General features: G+C 49.3%; 1 protein-coding gene across 1 annotated transcript in view; it reads right to left on the bottom strand.

Moving 5' to 3' along the window:
* Positions 1 to 280: 280 nt before the first annotated feature.
* The window catches only part of HRAS (HRas proto-oncogene, GTPase), a 41,956-nt gene continuing 17,591 nt past the window's right edge, over positions 281 to 24,645 (bottom strand). Inside the window, exons 2-6 of the mRNA XM_061999736.1 lie at positions 10,300 to 10,453; positions 5,994 to 6,172; positions 3,301 to 3,460; positions 2,487 to 2,611; positions 281 to 562 (exon numbers count right to left, since the gene is read on the bottom strand). Coding sequence (XP_061855720.1) covers positions 2,492 to 2,611; positions 3,301 to 3,460; positions 5,994 to 6,172; positions 10,300 to 10,410 — 570 coding nt within the window. The 5' untranslated portion in view covers positions 10,411 to 10,453 and the 3' untranslated portion in view covers positions 281 to 562; positions 2,487 to 2,491. The remainder of the gene's footprint in view (positions 563 to 2,486; positions 2,612 to 3,300; positions 3,461 to 5,993; positions 6,173 to 10,299; positions 10,454 to 24,645) is intronic.

The following is a 24,645-nucleotide window of genomic DNA, read 5'->3' as shown; positions in this document are numbered from 1 at the left end:
GCACTGAGGACAGGCTTGGACTGGTTGTGCTCTCCCATCCCACAAAAACTTGGGGCCAGCAAAGAGTTTTGGCTGACGAGGACAAGGACATAATGACAACCTGCTAGGGACAAAGACAGCTCTTTCTCTGAGGCATCCCCCACCCCCGCTGCCTCCATGGTCTCCAGCATGCCCTCGGCCTGCAGAGCGCAGACTCCGGCGCCCAGCCCTCCCGCAGCACACCAGCGATGCTCCCGGAGCAGCAGCACCCTCTGCAAGGAGGACACAGCCACCAAGAGCCTTTGTCGAGACCATCAAATAATAATTTACTGTGACTCAATCTGTGGCTTTGTACAGTTGCCGGGGTGGGAGAAGGCCAAAGGAGGAGGGGATGGGGGAAGAAAAAAAAACCAACAAAAGTCATTTGCTGCAGGCCCGGGTGAAGTACAAGATAGTCCTTGGAGGGGCTCATGCTCCCCCTCCTCCTCGCCTCCTCCCCTGAATCCGTCTGCATCTTCCTTCGCTTCACCTCTTTCCTCGCGCTCTGCACAGTGGGAACCTCTCCAAGACACGCTCCAGTCAGCTGAAACCGGAAGAGGACACTCGTCAGCCGCGCTGCTGCCAGACCCCGGGCTGCTCTCCTTATCCCCTGCCACCACCCACAGGGACAACAAAGGGCTGCACATGTCTTGGAGGTCAGCAAAGCAGCTGCACGTGTGCTGAAGGGAACAAGCTAATGAGGCTGTGGAGTGAGGGGGGAGACTCAGGCGTCTCACCAGACTTCCTGTCTCTGCCCACACCTCACTGGGGAAAGGGCACCGTTGGAGAGACCCCCCTTCTTCCTCCAGGGATGACAAGAACCACAAAGTGAGTCCTGGGCAAATGCAGCCAGATCTCCCTGGCCACACGCAGCCCCTTCTCCTCCCCAAAACCCAGCACATCCTTGCCTCGTCTCTCCTTTTGTGCCCTGATGTTCCTCCCTCTCTACCCTGGCCACTGAAGCTAGAATAAGCTGGGATGTCTGGCTTCCAGATTCTGCCTGAGCAGAAAAAGACATGGGCAACTCACAGGGCAGGCTATCTTAACAGACAGGAGTCTTTCCAAGAGCCTCCTTCCCACTCCTCCTTGCCCCACCTTCTGAGGGTGCTGCCTAGTCCAGCCCTGCCAGCAGCTGGGGGCCAGAGCAGGAAACGAGCCCCAGCCTCACATCCCCATCTGCAGGAAATGCTCCTGAACATCTGGAGGACCCAAACATCTGGAAAAGCTCCCTCCAGCAGTGATAAGTGTGCTAGGCACAGCTTCGGCTTGGTCCCAGGAGACCCCACATGCCTCAGCAGGAGGGGGTGGTGTTCAGGTGGGTTTTTCCTCACTGGAAGCAAAGGCTGCCAGTGGGGTTTTTTTTTTTTGGTTCTGGGGTTTTTTTCCCCTCCAGGGAAGAGCTTTGCTGTGCTCACTGCCTTTGGCTCAAAAACCAACGGCGGGGGGAAACTCCACCTTCAGCAAGACCCTCTTATCACCAGCTCTGGACACGATGCGCTGCTCTTTAGGACTCCCAGCAGTTGTGCAAAGGGGTGAAGGGCCAGCCCACATGCTTGGGAGACTCCCCAAAAGACACAAAGAGCAGTGTCTGTGCAAGCTTTTCTCCCACCCCTCGGTCCCCAGGGCGCTCATCCCCAGTTCCCTCCCTCTGCGCTTCTGCTGTGGAAGGAGCTGGTTTCACAGCCAGATGTTCCCGGCATTTGGCCTAAGGCCACCCAGCTCACACAGGGACACGGACGGCAGCACTCCCTCACTGCTATCCAGCAGGATCACAGCGATTTAAAGAAACTCAGCATTAGAAAGAATAAGGAAAGAAAAAGAGGAAAAGCTGGTGAGTGAACTCAGACAATCTGAAAAGCGCTGTTTCTGGCTCCAGCACGTACCATTGATAAAAGCTCAACAGCTTCCTCACGGCTAATTCTCAACATTGCATCAGTTCCAAATATCCCAGGGGATATATCAAACAGGGAAATCTCCTCTGAGGAACGGAGGACTTTTACGGTGAGACAGCTCTGCTCTGAAGCTTCAGGCTGAAGCAAATTAAACAAGGCCATGAGCTCACCCAGCTTTCATCCGACCTCTTCTAGGGCCAGTCTGGTGAACGCACAACAAGCCACGCACCTTCAGCACCAGCTTAACTCCTTGTTCAGAGGGGCAGCATGGGAAGGAGCATTCCCATGGAAAACGTGACAAAACACCTAGTGTTTTATTCAGTTCTGTAGAATTTTGTTCCATGGAATGAGGAGAAAATAAACTACCCTTTCCTCCTACACACAGCCTCAGCAAAGGGAGAGCTTTGACAGAATAATGCTATTTCAGTCAAAAAGGTGTTTCATTAGGAAATGCCTGTTGCTGAAATTGTTTCTCCTGCCTCTTTTTTTCCTTTCTTTTTGCAGACAAGTGCATGTGCACTCACCTCCTGCCCTGCTTCCCAAATACTCAACCCATTCCCTGCTTCCAAAACTCACCGTAGTCACGATATCACACATTTACAGTTCATGCAGCCGGGGCCGCTCTCATCTGGGGGGTTCAGCTTGCGCAGCTTGTGCTGGCGGATCTCCCGCACCAGGGTGTAGAAGGCATCTTCAACGCCCTGCAAGGAAAGCATCACGGGAAGCAGCTGCCCCCCCCGGAGAGGGGACACTGGAAGGAAGAGTGGGCTCTGCTCCCCCACGAGGTGTCTTCCAGTAAACTGCAGAGTCAAAGGCAACAAACCAAGGTGGGAAGACTAACACGGATCCTAGCACAGCCTCCAAACAGAGAGTGAGATTGAACAAGCAACCACATGGCCAAGGAGCCTTCAAGTCCTTGAGATTCATCAGCTTTCAGTAACCTAAAACACGTCTACCACCCAGGAGAGAAACCACCACTAGACCAGGTATCAGTTTCCTCCTGAGTGCTCTGGGAGCCCCACATGGTCTTTTCCAGCACCGGCATATTCTGCCTGTAAGTTGGACAAAAGAGACCACGGGTGAAGCTAGCCAAACCCCAGAGCTTGGCTGGCCTGCAGTGACCATGGGGGTTATTCCAGAGCCTTGAGGAAAACCCTGGGAAGGCAGCTTCCCCTTGCTACTGCCACAGCATCAATTAGGCACCTCTCCAGGCTGGAGGCCTGAGGAGGAGGGAATGTCCCGATGGAGCCTTGAGCTGGCAAATAACCCTAACTAACTGGCCCTCGCACCCATTGGTCTGCAAGGTGGTGTCTGCCTGTTCCTGCCTCCACAGGACAGTGCTGGAGAAAAGAGAAGAAAAAAAGAGATTTGTTTCAAACTCTCCCCCTACCTGTCTGGTTTTGGCAGACGTTTCTATGTAGGGGATCCCGTAGCTTCGGGCCAGGTCCTGCGCTTGCCGGGTCTCCACTGTCCGGGCTGGTAGGTCACATTTGTTTCCCACCAGCACCATGGGAACGTCATCTGAGTCTTTCACTCTCTTGATCTGCTCCCTGCGAGGTGCCAAAGTGAAGGGAGAAAGAGCATCAGAGCCACCTCCAGGACACTCACCACCTGAATTAACAGCTATGATTCATTCCTGCCCAGCACCTTATCTTGGGCTTTCAGGAGAAGGAAAATGACCACAGCACATAAGGGAGTAAACAGCAAAACAGGTAGGGCACTTTGGAAAACAGAAACTAAACATACTACTGCTCTTTAAGTGCATCTGTTTACAAAACACAACTCAAAACAATGACAGTCTGTATGAAGACATGAGCTTAAGATAGTTTAAGCTAAATAAAAATGAATACTCAACCAGTTGCCTGTGTTATTTCCAACATTTTAGATCAAGTAATCCCCCTGAATGAGGATTAAGAAAAAGAAATCACTTGCAACTGGAATTGGCTGAGCTGATCAACCAGCTTTTGGCAGCTGTGACCTTTTCTGCAGATGCACAGGCAGTATCTGCTCCCTTTCAGTTTAGTTCAGGTCATTCAAAGTTGAGAAACCAACTGGGAAACAAAAAAGCTGTAATGCTCGCTTCTTCATTCCAACTAGGATTTAAAACTAGGTGGGCGAGGAGGAGATCTACCACTTCTACAAGTTTTACAGGCCATTATGACAACAAACAATCCATTCAATTCCCTCCTGGTAGATAATAACTTCCTTTGCCTAATAAATCATTTAACTTCAGATGCAAAACAGCTTCCCCCCCCACCACCCCCCCACCCCTTGCTCATGCATCCAGAACATTTAACATGGTTTTATTTAACTAATGAAAGCATTATTTAAAATGCAGATTTCTGCATTTTAAGTGAATTCAAATTTCCATCCAGCTGGACATCTCTCACACACACACACACACACACAAAAAACCCCAACTAATTACCTTTTCTAATGTAGTAGAACATGGAAATGAAGTCTAACTATACGTATGGTATGCCATAAAGCCACTTCAATGTTCCATGTAACATCCTGATCAGCAAACACAAGTACTAAATTTAGTGCCTGGGCTACACTTAGCTGAAAAGAGATACCTACTAATGGTTACAAACCAGGGAGATCCAGCATTTCTCTGGGGAATATTCTTTTAAAAGTGCAAATATGGAGAGCACAGGCCAAAGGAGATGAAAGCCAGTGATTTACACCATGATTAAATCCAGAGCTTGAAATGGAGCCGCCCTGCGAGTGATTCAGAGGCACCAGCCCTAGCACAGGGATGAATGCAGCCTAATCCCTCAGGTGCTTTAGGAAAATCCTATCCTTTGTCCTCCTGTTCAGCTAAAACAAGTCAAATTAGCCCAACCATTCAGTTATTACCTGAAAGGAGATTATAGTGAGGTGGAGCTTGGTTTCTTCTCCCAAGTAACAAACGATAGCACAAGAGGAAATGGGCTCAAGTTGTACAAGGGAAGGTTTAGATTAGAGATGAGGAAGAACTTCTTCCCTGAGAGAGTTGTTAGACACTGGCCCAGGCTGCCCAGGGAGGTGGTGGAGTCCCCGTCCCTGGAGATATTGCAAAGTCATGTAGCTGAGGTGCTGAGGAACATGGGTTAGTGATGGGCTTGGTGGTGTGAGGTGAGAGGTTAGACCTGATGGTCTTGAAGGTCTTTTCCAACCAAACAATTCTATGATTCCACAAACACACCTGCTAGCTGAACACTGAGACATCTTAACAGCTTGGAGCAGCACCTCTGACTACAGAGCAAGTGAGCTACAGAGTTATTCGGGACTCAGGTTTATGATGAGTCCCTCAGTGGGCAGAGGATGGGGCAGAAACCAGCAGGGCCATCCCCTGCATCCTCTGCAAGTGCCTCCCATCACAACCAAGACTCATAAGGAGGCATAAAGCAGAGAGATCCCTTCCCGAGCTACGTTGGGGTAACCAGGGAAGAGTCCTTCTGCATTTAAATCACCTCCTTGGCTCTGCGGGGTAATGCCAGCAGAGGGGAGGGAATGTGGGATGGGTAGCCTGGGTGCAGCCAAAGCACACTAAGATGGGGTCCCTGCTCTGCCACTGCCCCCAGTACATCCTCCTGGGCCAGTCACCTCATCCAGCTTCAAACTCTCCTCCTGCTTCCTCCTTGCCCTGGTGGCAGTCGAGCTCTGGCAGGCCAGGGCTGCTTCTCCCCATGCAGCCCACACCAGCTGCCAGCAGAGAAACAGCCCTCCTGCCCTCCACAGCCCCCTCCCCATGTAGAAGTCACTGAGATCGATTGCACTAGCAAAGCAATTCCATTAATTAGGGAGGGAAGGGAGGGGGTCACAGAGGATCATCTCTCTCTTTAGTCACCATAAACACTTCAACATTACATTACTGAGTCCCTAAAGGCCAGAAGCAATCCCTTAGCTGGGTTTTACTGGAGTCACTGACATTAGCCATCTGCTCCCTCTCCTCCCTGGGGAATGGCCACTTGAGCTAACTGTCTTTGCTGGCAGCCAGCGCTCCCATCGTGGCCTGACACACAAGGGAAGACAAAGGGTGCACAGTGAGGCCTCCCCTCCACGCAGGCCCAGAGGGAAGGGCCCTCCCAGGACACCCACCTGTACTGGTGGATATCTTCGAAGGACTTGGTGTTGTTGATGGCAAAGACGCAGAGGAATCCTTCCCCCGTTCTCATGTACTGGTCTCTCATGGCACTGTACTCCTCCTGCCCTGCAGTATCCAAGATGTCTAACAAGCAGGTCTCTCCATCGATAACAACTTGCTTTCTGTAGGAATCCTGCAGGCAGGGAGAGGGAGAAGGATGCACTAAGGAAGAGCTCGGGTCCAGCTAAGCGAAGCGATGCAGTGAGTGCATCTCTGGGAAGGTGCCAGGTCACGCTCTGCCTGGGTTAACTCCTGTTAAGCAGCCAATTCAATCTGCTTCAGAAATGGGAGGGAAAAGAAAAAGAGGAAAAAGGAAAAAAATAAAAAAGGAAAAGGGAGCAGCTGAGCAGATTTCCCTTCCTCTGGCAGAGCCCCAGAGAAGACAACCCCTGGCTTCTCTCCCCATCCCCTGCCCTGCCTCTGGCAGACCTGGGGCTTTGTCCCCATCACACCACAAAGCCCACAGCTATTTTCCTAAGCTTTATTTAGTATCAGCTAATCTCTTCTGCTGCCACCGTGCCCAGGTGCTGGAAGGGGATAACCAGAAAGGTGGGTCCAGCTGGTCAGGGTTCCCAGCCACTGTCTGCCATCTATAAGGTTTTTAAGATCACCTGCAAATCCAGCACCTCTAACACAGATCAGGCACCAGAGGCAACATGCCACCAGTAAAGCTGCAAACTGGGGTGGATGGTAAACCACCTCTTCAAATATAAGGGAAAAAACAAAGTCAGGCTGTAAGGAGGGTGTTTCCCACAACCAGTCTGTGCCCAGAGGGCTCCAGGAGACTGTAAGGACTATCCAGGCAGGTCCTTTGAAGTCGGGGTTTTTCCCTGCAGCACAGGCAATTGCAACTTATCACACATGTGAGAAGGCCTGGAAACCACCCAGGGCATCCCTCAAAAGGTTTAATTTCCAAGGCAGGCTCCTCAGAGCATTGCTCCTCCCCATCATGCCTGGTCTCATCAGCAGGGACGCTGCTGGGGCAGCAGCTGCCCAGAGGAACAGCCTCAGCCCTCTCCCGTAGCTCTCCCCTAGGGTATGGGGTGGCACTCTTGGCTCTCAGCAAAAGAAGGACGCCAAAACCAAAGGTTGGGAAAAGGTGCAAGTCAGCAACACAACAGCCACTCAAGGAGGCCAGGGCTGCAGTTTAAAATTAATTCAAATGTCTGCTGCTCTTCAACTGACCACAACAATGTTATCAGATGAGCTTTGCAGGTCTGCAGACAAACAGCTGACACAGCAAAGGTCACCAACAGGACCAGTAGCAGCATGGAAAGGGAATGGGGCCAACACGGCTTCTGCCCCTTGGTTCGCTGCTACAACGTCATCTACTGGGGCTAAGTAAAGTCTTTCCTCACCTTGCAGAGAGGGCTGCGAAATCAGAGATGAGATCTGCTCTGTCCTGACCTTCTTGGCTGCGCCTTCCCAAAAAAGGGACTGCTGACCCACCGGGAATAAGCGTGGAGGGAGGGGCTGGCATCCAGCCAGGCACTCTGAAGGCCACTGGCAAGCTGCCCTGCAGCACCACACTCCCACCTCTGATCAATAACAATCTGCAGCCTCCTTGGTGCTGGCAGCAGAGCATTGGTTCCACCTCTGAGGTCCCTGTGCCTAGCATGGAGTGGCAAAGGGGACCCCAGTGAGACCCCAGCAGAGCATCCTCCCAGCCCTGTGCCCCGGCTCGTGGCCAGAGGAACAGCCTCTCAGCACACATCTCCTCTAAAAAATTGCCAGGTCCCCAGTTACAGGAGGTCTCAGCAGCAGACTGCAAGCCACCCTAAGGCCAGCCAGCTCACTAGGGAAGCAAAGGCATTAACAGTCTTACAGAGGATGCTTTGCACCCCTCTCCCCTGAGGAAGGGGACAAGTTTCCCCCATCCTTGCCTTGTGTCCAGCTTCATCCAAGCGCCTCCTCGAGGTGCTCAGGATGGCAGCCCAGCCATCACATGTTTCCTTAGTGTCTTGCCCCATCTTTGTGATTTTGGGCCCTCCTCTTCCCAAAGTCAAATTCTTAAGGCTCCTTGGCAGCCCAAGAGCAGGCATGTGAGCACGTGTTGTAGCAGGTGGGCTGGCGTTGAGTTAGTGCCAGCCATTGGTAGCAGTGAATTAGGAGGGCAGGAGGAGGGAGTAAGCACTCAGTCAGGGTCCCTGCCCAGGCAGGGGACAGACTCGCTTCTCCTTGCTCCTGCCCTGGGAGGCATCTTTTCAGTGCATGCCAACCCACTCACACCCCGTTTTGCAGCCCAGCCTGTGCTCCGTTCATTTCTGTGACAGGTAAAGCCTCTCCTCCATGCACATATAACTCTTTTTCCCCCCCTTTTATCTAAACCAAATGCTCATTTCAGCACTGCTGTGCTGCTTGTCAGCCATCTGAACAGTCAGCATCAACTCCCGGGCACAATCCAAAGCAGCTTAGTCACAGGAGGGTGGTTTGTTGGTCACATTTAGATGACTAGCGGGTAACTCTCTGTGCATCCTAAATATCCATAAAATGAAGCACAATTAAAGAGTCGCCCTGGGATGAGTGAGAAGATGGCCAGGGTTGTGGGGATGCAGGGCACAAGGGAGCTGCAAAGGCATCAGGGTTGGAGGGGCGTGCAGATGAAAAGCACTAGGGGCAAGACGAGTGAAGAGTAGCTCACGGCAACTTTAAGAGAAGAGGAAAAGAAGAGGAAGAGAGGAGGAAGAGAGGAGGGGGTGGAGAGCAGGCGTCTCCCAGAGCACAGCAGGAGCAGACAGGGCAAGGAGGGTGTGCTGGGAAATGCCATGCAAGGTTTACATTCCCCACTGCCTGTTTACACTGAGAAAATTCCCTGAAGGGTACATACAGGGGAAATGGGACTGGAGACAAAAAAAATAGGATGCCAAAACCCAACACATCACTGAGGCAGAGCTGCTCTGCCCACCCCAACGCCTGAGGGAGGATCCATCTAGAGGTCTCCCCAGGGAGGCTGCCATCAGCAAAACAAGCTGGAATGAGTTTCTAAGAAAAGCAAACAATGCTACTGGTGAGGAGCCAGTGAGGGGAGAGGAGCTGGGGAAGAAAGCAACTGCACCCATAAGCAAGGTGCAGCACCAAGACGGGGGGAGCCCTTAAACTAAATTCCAGTCTCTGCTGTGGGCTGTCTGGGTGACCTTGGCCAGATGACGTAATAGCACATGCTTTTAAGCGCCTTCTCTCCTTCCTCTAGGACTGTAAGAGTATTTCTGCCTTTCTACCAAGCCTTGTCTTGCTTGTTTAAGTTCTTCAGGGTGGGGACTAAACACATAACACCTACCAGAATAGATTTCTGAACCCAGCTGAGGCCTTGTTGCCATTCTCATAATAATAATTGCAGCAACCACAGCTGCATTTACACACATCTGGAAGAGAATCCTTTAGGACTGCGGACAGGGAGGCTATTGTCCAAGAGACATGACAGAGCTGTAATTTGTCTTCCCAGGGTGGACAGACTTCTCTTGCAGAGCAGTGGCTGTTGCTCACATCTCCCTTGAACAAAGGTGTAAGCCATGCAGTGGGTAATTAACATCTCACTAGCAATGGTGGAAGTAGTCAGAGAATGGAATAGGTTTTTAAAAAGAGAAAAAAAATAGTGTAATAGATACTGAAGACCAGACCCACTTCCTCCACGGCCTGGAGGAGCACAGGGTCTCTGTCTGCTTCATTAGGCAGGATGTTGGGCTAGACCAGCCAGTGCAACCATCCGCACCACGTGAGAGCCATACGTCAACTATGAACTCCTCACAATGGAACAGAGACAGCACTCTGAGAACCACAGCAGTTCAGCTGCTTGGCACATCTTGCTCCAGCCGTGGGAGATACGCAACACAACCAAGCTCTGATAAGACCCAGTTCATCAGTAAATCTCAAAACAACCTGCATGAGAAGTCGATATATTTACTCTTATTTCACAGGAGAAGAAATGGAATCACAGGCACAAAATGGTTGTTCAGTCCCAAACCTTTAACCCTCCCTACATTGTCCTCTCATCAGAAAGGAGGACTCTGTGCTGCCTCTGAGCCGCTCTGCCCACCTCTGCTGCCTCCCACACCATCCCTCCTCAGCAGACATTCTGTCCTTCTGCAGCAGGCACGAGTCAGTCATCACAACTCAAAACGTGCACAGTGACTCAGATTAGCTCTGAGAAGCGTAGGAACATCCCTGCGTAAGTCCAGACTTGAGATCAAGCCAAGCACCAACTCTGGGCTGGAGGTACGACAGAGAACAGAAAGAGGAAAACACATGTCCAGAGCCACTCACCTCTATTGTGGGGTCATACTCATCAACGAAATGGTTCTGAATGAGCTGTATCGTCAAAGCACTCTTCCCCACACCACCAGCTCCCACCACCACCAGCTTGTATTCGGTCATCTTCCAGCCGACTCCAGCTCAGGACTTCCAGAAGGACCAGTACCTGCAAATAATTAATTACCTGTAATTAAGCTTCATGAAATTGTCCATGGAATTGCCACTGCAGGGTATTCTGCTCCAGAACCACCCTGCTCTCTCATCTCAAGCTTGCAGATACACCATTCTGGTGAGCCTGGCCTGGAAATGGGGTGATGGTGGGATGGCCTGTGTGTCTGAAGGGTCAAGGACTTTCTTTTCTTCCCACCCAGCCCAAAAACTACCCTGGGAACCCAGTCAGAGAAAATTACACTTATTTCAGTTTGTCACCCTGTATTGTGACTCCAGGATCCACTGTCTGTCTTTTGCTTTTGTAGTCCAATGCACTGGTGTCTCAAATATGAGATAGCCTCACCTAAGCCCATGAAATTTGGTCTAAAAGTGCAGCATGGATCTGCAGCATCCAGAGCTGTTTAACCTAATGCTCTCCACTAGCAACGAGGCTACTTTAAACTAGGCAAAATAAGCCATCAAGCTGAATACAAAACTATGATTATCGTGCGATAGGCTGCAATCCTTCAGCCTGACAGCCTGGATGCAAACTTCACACATTCCTTAAGCAAATCTCGAGAGGTAAAGGAATGCTACTGATAACACAGAGGTACAGGCTGTGTAAATCAAAAGTAGACCCTAAAGTAAGCAGTTTAAGGGGTGTGGTTTTCCAGAGGTGCTCAGCACTGTCTCTGATTTGCCTTATCCCCAAATCATTACATAGATTTGAAAGCCTTAGACACCGCTGCTGGGAGGAGGAAGAAGTCCCAGTCCCCTCAAATACACTGTCAGCTCCATGTCTTCACCCGCAAAGCTGCATTAGACCTGAGACCAGAGAACAGGTTGGAGGTGATGGCACATGCCCATCCTCTGCCCATCCCCTGGCTAGTGGTTCCTCCTGCCACGCTGGCCATTGCAAGCATCCCCTGCTCCCTGAAGCAAAGCTGGCATGGCCCACAAGAGAGCAAGAGATGCTATCACTAAAGGTCCTAATCAGGAATAATGACTAAGGTCAGGACAAGCAAACCACACTTTTGCAGCACCGTGCAGTTGCCATGACCCTTCAGCAGGAAAGGATTCACACCACCCCCCACCCCTACATTTCTGCTCCAACTCTGTCAAGAAAGAGGAACTTCAACTCAGGAAGATTACAAAACCCCAAAGGTTTAAACAGAAACCCTTGTTGGACTGCACACAGAAAGTCACCCCAGGGTCAGATACTCTTCTGCAGCCATCATCTGTGAGCTCTGGGGAAGCCACCTGAAACACAGTGGGAAGACAAGCTCACGGTTCCCCTGGCTGGTCGCCATTCGATGTAGCCTGCAACATCATGGGGATTACACTCACACCCCCAGACAGTTACATCTACCCTCCTCCAAAAGCTCGCCAGCCTCACTCCAAAACCCTGGAAGCTGGAACAAACTGTGCTGCTCCAGACCCAGCCTACATCTGATGCATTTGCTAATGCAGCAAAGGTCTAACTGAAAGGAGGCCAGAACCTTCTGCCTTCAACCCCCACTTGATTGCAACCTTAAACCACTTAGCTCAATCGCTCACTCAAGCTGGGAGTGATCAGACACAACTGTCTCCTGCCAAAGCCCTTCTCTGAGCTGCTGTCTCATAGCAGGAAGGCAAACAAAGCTCACATCCTTCTCAGCATTCAGGATTCTGAAGAAGGGCAAGGGAGGGGGTGTGAAAGAGCACCCAGAGCACAAACACAATGCTAAGCATGACCTCTGGTTGTTGTGCTGTTCTTCACTGCTGGAGAAGCTGAAGGCCATTAAATGTGGTGGCGAAGTGGTAATGGTGGGGAAAATGAGGTGCAAATACTGTGCTACCCTAGGTCCATACCCAAAAGTGCCACTGCTTCCCAGAAATGTTCAGTATGCCCCTGTTCTGATGGCCAAGGAAGAGATGCAGGCTGAAAGCAAGGCTACAGGACACAATCTAAGTGATCACATTAATTGACTGTGTGCACGTTGCTCTGCTCTGTGAATATACACCCTCAAGCATATGAGCTTCTTACATACACCACTTCTCGTGGACAACAGAGAACCCCACTTCAGGAACCTCATCTCTCAGATGGGAAGAGACAATTACCATGAGGGACAGAGACAAGCTGAAATGGCAGCTGATGAGCAACCACTGACTGACCACCCCCATCCAACATAGTTAGCTGGGAGGGTGGCTCCTGCAGCAGAGGAGCATCTCATTTGAACACACAGGGGTCCTGAGGGTATGAAGAAACCCTGCAAGCAACTCCCCTCCTTCATACAGAGCAGGGAGACCTGCAACTCCTGGTAAAACATGGTGGCTGCAAATCAAGGCCTGCAGCAGCTATGATGGGCCTTGCTCTGTACCTGATGCTGACAATGGAGCAGCTGCTGTGGTGATGCTCAAGGGGAACTGCACAACTACGCAGGGCTATGGGATGTGCTAAGGCAGTGAGACAAGCCAAGACTCAATATGTGGAGGAGAAGACATGAGTTCTTGAGGAGGGCATCCTCCCTTGAGACCATCCCAGAGGAAGGCACTGCTTGGCCTACTCCTTTAGAAGATCCCCAGCCCACCTCTTTGAGTTCTGGCTTCTCCAAAGAAACACAGACCCATCTCTCCCTGCTCTACACTCACTCAAAAGGTGGGGAAAATGGTGTGGGGAGGAGAAGCTCTTGCTCTTCACCACTCATGGCAGAACACTGAAAATTTACATATAGGAACTCTGAAACATTGGTGTTTGCTCATTTACACTGTACCTAGAAGGTGCTGGCACCTCAGGTAACTCGATGGTGACTCCAACTCACCTGACTGTATGTGTTTTAAAATGAAGGTTCAGATGAGCCTGTTTCCCTTCCCAAAGGATCCACAATTGAAGCTCATTTCAGGGAACACAAAGACCCAACTACTCATCAGAGCACCTGCAAATGCAACAGGACAGGGAGCCTGGGCAAAGGCTGTGGGGAAAGCAGTGACTTCCATACAGCCAAGCTTTACTATAGAGTTGGGCAGCTTATCCCCAAGCTGAAAACACAGAGGTCCTGAGGGTATGAAGAAACCCTGCAAGCAGCTCCCCTCCTTCATACAGAGCAGGGAAACCTGCAGCCCCTGGCAAAATATGGTGGCTGCAAATCAAAGCCTGCACTGGTAAAATGCCATCTCATAGCTCTCCATCATGCTCTTTGCTCCTGAGCATGGGAAGCACAAGACTGCTTGCTGATACACATGTAAGTTTTGCTGCAGGAGTGGCTGTTCCTCAACAGCACATGAACCTCACCACATGGGCTGGTTCAAGGAACAGTCATCCCACAGACTTGCTGGCTCTCCCGAAAAACTGGCAAAGAAGACAGAGAGAGATGGTAACAGACATGTTACATTTTCACACTCAGTCTGGGGACACGCCAGACCGAGATTTACATCCTATTGGTTGTTGTGAAAGCTTCTCTCCTCTGACGTGAGGATTTCCAGAGGAGGATAAACAAGAGTTTCTATTTCTCAGCAGCTAATGCAGAGCCCAGACAGAGCTGACCACAAAAATAACAGAGGAAAACATGAAAGCCCAGTCTCCCAGTCCCACACTGAGCAGGAACTGTGTTTCTTCCATCCTCTGCAAGCTCTTCAAGATCGGAAAGCCTGACCTGGGTTGCCATCTGGTGCTCTCTCTGCCTATCTAAATCGATTACGTCTGTAGCACTCAACCGTTGCACTCCCCAAAAGCCACATAAGGCTGTCAACAAACAGAAGAGTAGCCATTAAGGAGCACCATCCAGGAAGAGGAGAGCTGGGATCCACGTGCCAAGCCAACAGCCCCAGCACAAAGCTGGAGCTGCTGCTGTATTTCCTGACCTTGTGGATTTTCTCCTGCAGTGAGAGGGCTCCTGGCTCCCATTCAAATCTGTCTAGGAAAGCCTCCCCAAGTGTTTCCGCCTGGCAGCAGCAGCTGCTCCCAGCCCAGTAGCCAGAGCCACACAGATCCAGAAAACAAGAAACATCTGCCAGCCTCGTGCAGGAAGCCAGGAGAGCAAGCACCCAGTCCCAGTGGGCACCAGCATCCTACTTTTGTCTTGCAGTGTGGGGTGAAGATGCAGGTGAGGGCAGAAGATACATTTTCTCTCCTGCCTGTACAGGCCGGGCAGCACAAAGGCTTTACTCACAGAGGTGAGGACTGAAATGCTTGGTGCAAGTTCTCATGTGGCTAAGACCCAAAGCAGGTGTAGGCATGAAGGTTGCAGACACTATCCAGGGATACAGCTGTGTCCTGCAAAGAACAACCTAACGTTCTTCACAATCTCTCTTCTACAGCACAGAGCTCCATCTGCAGAAGGAGAGATGTTTCTCAGGACGTGACCATGTCACCTCCAGAAATTCACTCAGCAGAAGGAGAGGTAAAGAACTTGTGGGGTTTGGCCCCATCAGTACATCCCACCACAATTTCAACAAAAGCTCAGGTGACACGCAGAAGTAGGTTTTCAATGCATTCACCGTGAGAGAGACTCTGACACCCTTCCAACAGGATCACTGAAGGAAGCTTCCCCGTGTCCTCCCTTTCCTCCCACTGCCTTGTTCTCTCCCAGGATGGACACCAAGCCAACTAAACAAGTCAAGAGACAGATTTTTGCACAGCACTGCCATACTGAGGCCAGCCATCACCAAAGTGTCACACTTCCTCTCTGTCCACCCATTGCAAGTCCTTGGATTCAAAGGCACCAAGTCAACGTCACCTCTGCAAATCTGTTTGGATGAGTCTCAGATTGGGTGCCCCTTCCTCCAAAAGCCCAGTCCACAGAAACCAAGGAGCCCTTAAGCCACAGATGCAGCAGTGGTCTTAAGGCTTATTTTCCTTCAGCAGAGATGCTCTGCAGGCAGAAGGGGCCTGCAGTCTTCGAGGAAGACAATGCTCATCTCAGCCTTTTACTGGCAGTGCCCTGTGCCCTCAAGTTGGAAATCCTACTCGGTGATTTCAGAACCTTGACAAGGCAAACCTCCCTGGCTCAGCCCAGTGACTGCCCAGCCTCCTCCAAGTGCTCATGCACAAGACTGTCACCAATATCACAAAACACAGCCTCTGGAGAGACTGGACGATCCTCTCTAGCTGTATGAAATGACATCTTTCAATTTTTACTGGTCAATGATCAAAATGACCCCTGCAGGCTGATGTTCTCTGCCTGAAAGAGACAAGGAGAACAAAGCTGACAAGCTGGTGCTCTGTTACCTATCCCAGGCTATCCAATGCTTCATTTTCATTTACTTGTTGCTGTTGAAATTAATAAGTAGGCTGCAAATCTAACCCAAAGTGCTTGTTGTTGACTTGCTGGCTGCACACCCACAATCTCAGACAATGCAGCCCACAGATGAAAGGAGAGATAGGGGTGTCAAAGATGGAATAAATGTTGCACACAGTGGCCCTGCTTTGGAGAAACAACTTGGGATACAATAAACATCTTCTATTAGGGAAAAAGAAAAAAAAGCCTAAAAGAATGGCTTCTTCCATCCTCTGCAAGCTCTTCAAGGTCTGAAGTAAGATTCAGCTTTTCCCAAGAGACTGAGCACAAAAATACTGCTCAGAGGGAAAAAAAGAAAAGGGGTAAGGAGTGACATGCAAGAGACTCAGAATAGAGGCACATTCAAGGAGAAACCTAGGAGAAGGAATAGCAGAAAGCTGCAGGCAAGTTTGAGGCACAGGCAAATCTGCAGGAGAGGGATTGCTGCTCCACAGCAGCCATAAACAAGTCCCAGCAACAAGAAGCATGCTGCGGCTTTGCAGAAGGTCTTTAACAAGCATCGACGGGCCCTTGCACCAGGACCAGCCCTTGCACAGTTTCTAATTGAAACACCCCTGGCAACAGAACCCCTCTACCAGAGACTTTCCAACCACAAAGGGCTTGTGAAATCCCTACTCAACTCCCCTCTCTACAGGAGATGGAAGGACAAAGGAAAACAAGATAGTACAATTCTCACCAAAGCTGCTGCCTATCTTCTGGTTCCTACTTCAGCATCTGATATTTGAGTGAAAGACAAAGCTGTGCAATCACAGGCTGTTAGCAGTAAGTGGGTCTGGCTATGCTCTTCTTGCCTTCCCTCTCAAATAATAAAAATTCTTAAGAAAGTTCTGTGTTACCAGCCTACTCTAAGACAAACAACTGGTAGGCAGCTATGCCTGAACCACCTAAACCAGCCAACAACCTAGTCATGTAAGTAATGCAGTAAACCCAAAGAATATCCAGCTACACATAAGCTGGATGAAGGCTACACATAGCCTTCCTAGCCAATACAGGCCACCAAAACCACTACACTCCAAAGAAAGCTTAGCAGGCCCCTTACCTCAGGAGCTTACAAAGCAGAACTGCCCATGCCCATGTCTCCAGCATTGTGAATGCAGCATGGGGAGCAGCACGCCATCAGGAAACTCTGATAGGTGCTGTGACGTGGTGGGAAATTCATCTTCCTCCATCACCACTCCACCCTTCTCCCTGAAAGCAAAGAGACTGTCCCCCGATAGTCTCTGCAGCAGAACCAACCTTCTATGCTAACTTCCACAGAGAGAAAACATGCTGCTCTGCAAGTTACTTGCTGCCAGTCTATGGAAAGCTCTGAAGGCAACAGGCAAGCAAATGATACCTCCCACCCCACCATTGAACACAGACCCTTAAAAAGTCCCAAGCAGATGGAAGAGAACACCTGGGCTGGCACTCAAGTCACTAGCTGAAAACACCAGTTGTCTGCACCTGGCAGGGCCAGTAGCTTGAAGAAATCAAAGACAGTTTTAAAATCATGCTTGCAATTTATGAGCTAACAGTCAAGTGCTGTCCGAGAATCTAGATGAGCAAGGCTAGCCTGCAATAAGGAAAGAGGAGACTGGAGTTTTGTCTGAAAATCTGGTACAGGAGGGTGCATCAAGGCCTGAACACACCATAAAGCAGGCTAGGACAACTAAAGAAGAACTGAGCTCTCATCTTCCAGTCAGGACTTAGGACCTGTGTTGACTGCCAACACAAGGGAAAGCAGTGTGAGGGAGGAAAAGCTTTCTCTGCTGAGGTGCAGAAGACTGCAAAGTGCCAGGGCTCCTCTGCTTTCATCTCCTTCCCACCCTGACAGGGCCAAGCAGGTGTTTCAGAGGCAGATGCTTCCTCACCTGGGCTGGCAGCTCCCCACCTTCCCTGGAAAAGAGGCTTCTCCCCAGCCTCTCAGCCTTGCTCAGAAAAACAAACGAAGAACATATTCTGTGCAGTGGAGAGGCCAGGGCAAAGCTTATGAGAACAGGCAGCTTTTAACTTTCCTTCATATTAAAATTCCCTCTCTAAACATAAATGGGGGGCTAGACTAGATGATCTCTAAAGGTCCTTTCCAACCCCTACCATTCTATGATTCTATGAAATGGGATGGGTGAAGGGCAGTGTGATGCACCTCGAGTATATGAAGAGACACGTATGCAAGAAAGTTTAAAACAAGACTCACGTTATAGACCCTAATAACTGCAACTTCTAAAACATGTGGTAGGCAACCACAAACCCAGGCTCTGAGCAATCTCTTGACTTCCTAGACTCTGTACCAAATTGCATTGATTTTCCCACAAGACATAAAGCGCTCCAAAGTAGAAACTTGAATCAGATGAGTACACAGTGCCAGTGGATCTCTGTAATTACAGCTGTTAACAGGGACAGAGAGGCCTTGGGGCAAACGCTGCACAGTAATGGGGTGGGATTTTAAGAGATGCTGTCTCCAGGCTGGTTTCCTAAGGCATCTGATGTCTTCTTCCTGGTTCTCTTGCTGATGAAAGGAGCAGGCAAGGTGCCAAGGAAAGGTACAGCCTGTCCCAGGACCTGTGGGTCCTGCCATCACATTGCGGCAGGTCACAGCTGCCCAGCTCTACTGCCACAGCCCAAGAAGGGACAAACTTAGATCTCACCACCAAGCTGCAAGAGATGGAGCACCCAGTGCTAGAGCTGGAGGTGGTGGCCAAGCATGAACAGAAACACCATCCTCCTTGTTGTACAGACAGGCAAGGGGATGCAGACAAAACCAGGGATTGGCCCAAAGTCATCAATGAGTGGTAAAGCTGGGAACTGAATTCAGGAAGCCACTGGCACCATGTGTCTTTGTACATCACTTTAGAAAAGGGCCAGTCCCAACCTGAGCATCACCGATGTGTATCAGGCCAAAACCACTGTACCCCTTAGTCAACAAACACAGCCTCTCTATGAGATTTCTGTTCTCCTCTCCCTCCTCATCCTTCCCTGTTCCTCCCAAACAACCACTGACAGGGAAAAATTTGGAAGCTGGTTTCAGGAAATGCATCCAAGCCATTTTCACTGAGAAGAATTTGCCATGGAAATAGAGCTGGCTGTTCAGTTTCCTGCTTGCTCTAAATCCTAACACGCATGTATTTTTACAGCAAATGAAATAAAATGAATAAGGAAACAGGGAATTTGCAGCTGGGAAGCTTCAAGAATTGTTTTGATAATGCTTTTAGTTCCTTTTTTAAAAAATATATATTAATGGATAAGAGACTGCATTTTGAAGCCATATTACAAGGGTAGTGGTGAGCTCTGGTCTCCAGGAATGAAACAGTGTACATAGCACATGTCTTATCATGCTATAGGTCCAGACAGCAAAATGGTATTGGGATTGGGTGGAAAGAGGTGGAAGCTGCTGGCCAGCAGCAGAAAAGCAAATGAGTATCTTGGGACAACAGGAGTCCCTATCTGCTCCTGCCCATGCAGCAGTCATCCTCTGAATAGCCAACCAGCCCCGCAGAAAAATAGGGTCTTCTCATTGGGGGATGGCTCAAGTCCCCATAGAAGGAGAAGAAACACAGAGAAGGAGTGAGAGGGATCCCTCTCTGCAGGAACAGACAGCTACAGCCAGGTTGGACTTGGACAGGCATATCTTACAATACCCACTGGTTGTACCTAACTTGACTCCCCTCTAGCTTCATTGGACAGCACCCAGAGTCTTGTACTGGATGGGGAAAAGCAGAGTCAAACCCCCCTCATCTTCTCTCATATGTGGTATAACACAGACAGTTAGTCATATCCTCCAAAGTTTTATCTTTCCAGGGAAAGGTGGTACAGCATCTTTTTTTTTTCCCCTCATTTTTCAAGACAGAGAGTAGAGCAGCAGTACAAGTGCAACAGTATCATCTCCACAGGCCACAGTTCATCTTGCAATGAGGGAAGAAGACTGAGTTTCCTTCTTGCCCTTCCATTCCCAATGCGACACCAATATAAAGCTGCCCATACAGTTCAAAGACAGAACTCAAAGGAACAGCTTGAGTGACCCCAACCAGCCAAAAGCAGATACTTCCAGAGTGTCTCCTTTATTAGTAAGCTGTTTAATTTACGTGATCGAATGTAATGATCATCCTTCTGCACCATTTAGTCCTTGCAGTGCCTTTGCAGGCACACATTCTTATTTATTAGCAGAGCGGGGATGGAAGGGAAGAAAGTACCACAGCAAAAGGCAAACACACAGGGCTCACTTTAGCAACTCTGGGAGAAGGAGCTGGGGAAAACACATCAGAAAAGCAAGTGATGGGCCACCTTAAGGAGCCAATTACATGGGTTGAGGAAGAGGAGATGAAGGAAGAGGAGATGAAAGGAAGCAAGCAGGCATCTGCTGCTGGGACCCTGTCCCTGCTCTCCCTATCACTAGGACTCTTTATTAGCAGACTGACACAATTCTGTCGTGAGCATGAATATGCATACTCAATTATGCAGCAGACATTCAGGAGCACTCTGCTGATTTACAGACCAGCAGCTGCATCAGCCAGCTGCAACCTTGAGGAACTCTGAGGATGGATGGCAGAGGTCTGAAGAAGACTTCCAATCCAACCCTTCAACAGCTAAGGCAAATGAATTCATCACAATCAGATCTGAAGCCAGACAGAGCCAATCAATGCATTCTGGGTGCAGTACTGAGCAACCAGCACACAACACAAACAGAGAGGTCCAAAGGTCAAGGTATGAGATTCACGTTTAGATCATCTGACTTAGTTAAGTTTAGGTCCTGGATCACCCAAACTTTTCCATTCCTGGTAAATCACAATAAGCTTGTTGTTGTAATGCTCATGTTCCCTCCCACTGCAGCAGTCTGGATTTTAAAAAAAGCAAGCTATGTTGCTGTGGGTGGGTTATTGAGATGGATCACAGCTGCAAGACTGAAAACATACAGGTTACAGCTCTCCATACTGAAAAGGCAGCAATCTCCCGCTCTTGGCTTTGGAGTGACAAAGGCACACTGCACCTGGACTCATCTTGCCTGTCCTGCACGCATCACAGCATGGATGCAGAAGACATCCTCCTTCAACTCAGAGTAGCCTCTGTGTAGATTCATCTATCCCATCCCCTCCAGAACACACAGCATAGCAGATCAAGAAAACAGTAACTTCACCCCGCAACAAGGAACCCACAGTCATAAAGCAACTCACTAACGGTCACACAGGAAAACTTATGGTAAAGCTGGGGATTTCTGCTCCCCCAGATTCAAGCTTTTCCCACAAGATTGTGCTTCTCATCAATGGCTGCAGCTGATTGTGCAGGGGACAGGAGCACAATGCCTACTCCATCACCTCCATCGCAGCTTCCAGCATCTGCTGGCAGACCTGCACGATCAGCAGAAGCAGGGGGGGCTTCCTTCCAGAGCTTCCTTGGGAGCCCACAGCAACAAGGACACGCAGGATTTGAGTGGGCTCGCAGCCAGCATCCACAGGCACACTAGGGCTGAAAACAAACTGCAGAAAAGTAAGACACCAAGCCTGTGTGTGATGTGGCTCCACCTCAACACTGAGGCCTGACAAGTTGCTTAACAAAGAAGTAAAGCCTCTGATAGCAGCAGAGCAGCTGAGGTCTCTCTGATAACACCTAAAGGTTGGGTGTACCCACATTGTCTTGAAATCCCCTAACTGATCCCTGGCCACCCAGGACATCCGTGGTAGATGCAGTGAGTAGATGTGACATGCGCTTGACATGGCCACCAAGCTCCAGAGACCCTGCCCTGCCTCTTTGACTCAGGTGTCGCTCCATACAGACTAACAGTTGATGGCGAAAAGTGCAAAGCAAGGCTTTCCTTACTTAGACCAGCATGACAGTACAGGCAAATGCTCCCTTCGGTCACATTAACCAGACTTGCTTGTTGGAAAGAGGTACAGATAGGAAGCACACTATGCCTTGAACTTCAGGGATGAGAGAGTCACAGTGTTCACTAAGTGAATGGAAAAGAAGATGCAAGGGAGCTTGGACACAGGCTCTTAACTGCAAACTGAAGGAAGAAAACCTTCAAGTCTTTAGAGAATATCTTGAGGAGAAGTGAGCCAGAGACCTGCCCACAGTTGGTACCACCCTGGCAGGTACCTGGTGACCAGAACCAGCAGGTGCTTTACAGCACCCACAGACAGGATTCACCCTGTTTTTCAGCACCTGGTTTCTCCTGAGAGTGCACCAAGACAGAGACTTTCCGAAGTGCAGCCCAAAACACCTGTGGCATGAGCCAGAAGAGTCATAGCTGGGGCTAAGTCAAATGGGGCAACACGAGACCAGAGGTGCCCTTCCAGGTGAAGCATCCTTGTCTGGCATGGCAATGCACCTCCGTCACAGATCAACCTCTGCACAGCAAACTCTCCAGGCAAACCCCACACAGCAGGAGGAAAAGGTCACATACACTGAAAAAAAACACAAGCCAACCAACAAAACAAGAAAAGGAAAATAAAACGGGACTGTTGAACTTTGAACTATAACAGAACTTCATTAGTACAGTGTAAGCAATGGCTGGGCATGAAAAATGTTGTAGGGGATTCTCACACAGCCCAAAACCTTCTTTTACTCTTTTCAGTGGAAATCATTAGGGTCTCATACAGTCAGGTCAGGTGACATGCAAACAACAACAAAAAAGGGGGGCTCCTACACCAAAGTTTCTGCTTTGGACACTTTATTTTTAACTCTGGTTGTCCCTGCTACCAATACAACACATAAACCTTTATCTTCTGAAGCCTCTGACTTCCCCAACACATTGCAGCAATAAGATCCCCAAGCTATAAACATCACTTCTTTTTACCAGGCTTGTACGTATGGCTTCCTCGGAGTCCAGCCATCTCCCACTAGCCTCTCAGACCTTCTGATCCTGCTGTCCGAGCACAACCCTGCAAAGCTGAGTTCATTGGATTTATTCTTGAACTTTAAAAGGCTCAAACAGTTCTGTATTTGGCCCCAAAAAAATATAACCACAAAAGGCAAACTTAGAGCCTCAAAGATCACTTTTCCTGACAGCCCTAAGCCACTGTAAGCATGTGTTGCACTGTGAGGTGTAAGAATTTTTTAACTTCCCAAAGGAAGGGAGAGCACAGCCCAAGCTGAGGAGTCAGAATCAAACACATGAGACCCAAAACCAAGATCTGACCTCAAAGGTTCACCTAAGGTGAAATCATTGTCTCTGGAGTGAAGCCACTAAAGCCAAGACAGTCAACACTGGATTGTAGAAAGGTAGAAAGGAAGGGTTAGAAATACACCTTCAGCCAGCCAGGGAGGCACAGAGAGTGCCTACAGAGCAGTTATAAAAGCCAGCAACCATAAAGCAGAAGAAGGAAGGAGGTGACCAAGTTGTTTCCTCCTCCCTGGAGATCTGGCTGCCATGAGGAATTGCACATGGCGACAGTGGGCACTGGAACAGAACTCACTCCTGGGATCATCAGATGAATGTCCTCCCAGGAACAAAAGGCACTGAGCAGCCCCTCCCTTCCCCTATCACTGCCTCCTGAGGATATGCAAAATCTCCTCCTAAGGATTTTTTGCCAGGAGAGGTGACAAAAGTAAGCCTACACGTTATGCCTCTGGGGTCATCTGTTCTTGTGGGGATGCAGGCATCTGTTAGACAATGACTGGGGACCACAGCAGAGGAACTGCTCCAGCAAAGATCAAGCCAACCCATGGTTATTTGGCTTTGATTTAAAATATAATAATAAATAAAATGAAACAAAATCTGAACCTCTCTTCAGCCCACTGGGAAAAACGCAAGCATCTGTCCTCAATCCCCAGTGTATAATAACACAACTTTACAAGTTTATTGTATTTTCTGTATGCTATTAGATGTGGGGGGTTGGAAAGATCTGTTATGTGATCTACTTAATTTTGCAAACCACCAGTTGCTGGGGGCATTTCATGCTATCGTTCTTTGCCATCAGCCCCCAGCAAAGAAGGCCCGACCTTTTATTCCATTACATACCACTATATTCAGCATTTGCCCTCGCAAACGCCAGCAGAGATCCAAGAACTGAAGCTCTGATACCTAAGCTATGCTTTGTGGAAAGGGGCTTGAAAACTGGACCTCAGAGCACCAAAAACCTCATACAACACTCTCTGAGGCTACAACAAATATGACTAAAGGGGCTCCAGGCAGGGCTGGTGGGACACAGACTAGATGCTTGCTCAAACTAGTCACTGCATCTCTTTTCACACCTGCAGACTTTTTTTGGTCTACTACTATAAATATGAACTGAAATGTCTATGAAGTCACTGTTCAAGCCTGGTCCTCTGCATGGCCCGGGATTCATCTCCAACTTTGCTCACCCACACCCACAGAATTTGTCTCTAGCGCCTTTGCTGACCAAGATTACAAGAGAGTTTGAGTAATGCTAAATATCACAAGGCTGTTTGGGGTTTTTTTCTTCTCCCCAGTGGTTAGGAAAAGCAAGCAAAAAATGGCCAGGTGACACGAACCAGCACTGTTAAAGATGATCCCGTCTAATCAGGGGATGTGAATTTTCTAGCTTGTCATGACAAGCAGGCTTTGAGTTGGACTCAGAAATTACTCATAAGATATGGAAATGATCCCCCTGGGGAAACCGTCACTAGGAACGGCTACAGAAAGTCTTCACTTTGGAACAAACAGCTCTTTCACGGTTTTGGTGGGTTTTAGTTTTCTTAAAGGGATCAGAGAACCACCAAAGTATCCACAGTCAGAGAGGCTCTACTTCATGGGTCCATTTCTCCTCAAATCCATAGCAGGACAGAACTCTGTTTCCTTAGAAGAATACATTTAGAGATTAAGCTTGAACCCTGAACTTTTAGAATCTTGCCAGTGTTGTGAGACCTCAGACATGATCATATGCTTTCACAGGAGCCCTGCAGAGAGACAAGCCACTGGTGATATCTCAGAAAGAGGTGATGTGCTGGTAAAGTCTCCCTGCTTCATCTGACAGCAGTAGAGCTCAGGAGTGGTGGTTCT

The sequence above is a fragment of the Colius striatus genome, chromosome 7 (assembly GCF_028858725.1).
Source record: "Colius striatus isolate bColStr4 chromosome 7, bColStr4.1.hap1, whole genome shotgun sequence".
Taxonomy (NCBI): domain Eukaryota; kingdom Metazoa; phylum Chordata; class Aves; order Coliiformes; family Coliidae; genus Colius; species Colius striatus.
Note: the sequence above shows the minus strand (reverse complement) of the source record. Positions and strands in the feature narration are given on the sequence as shown.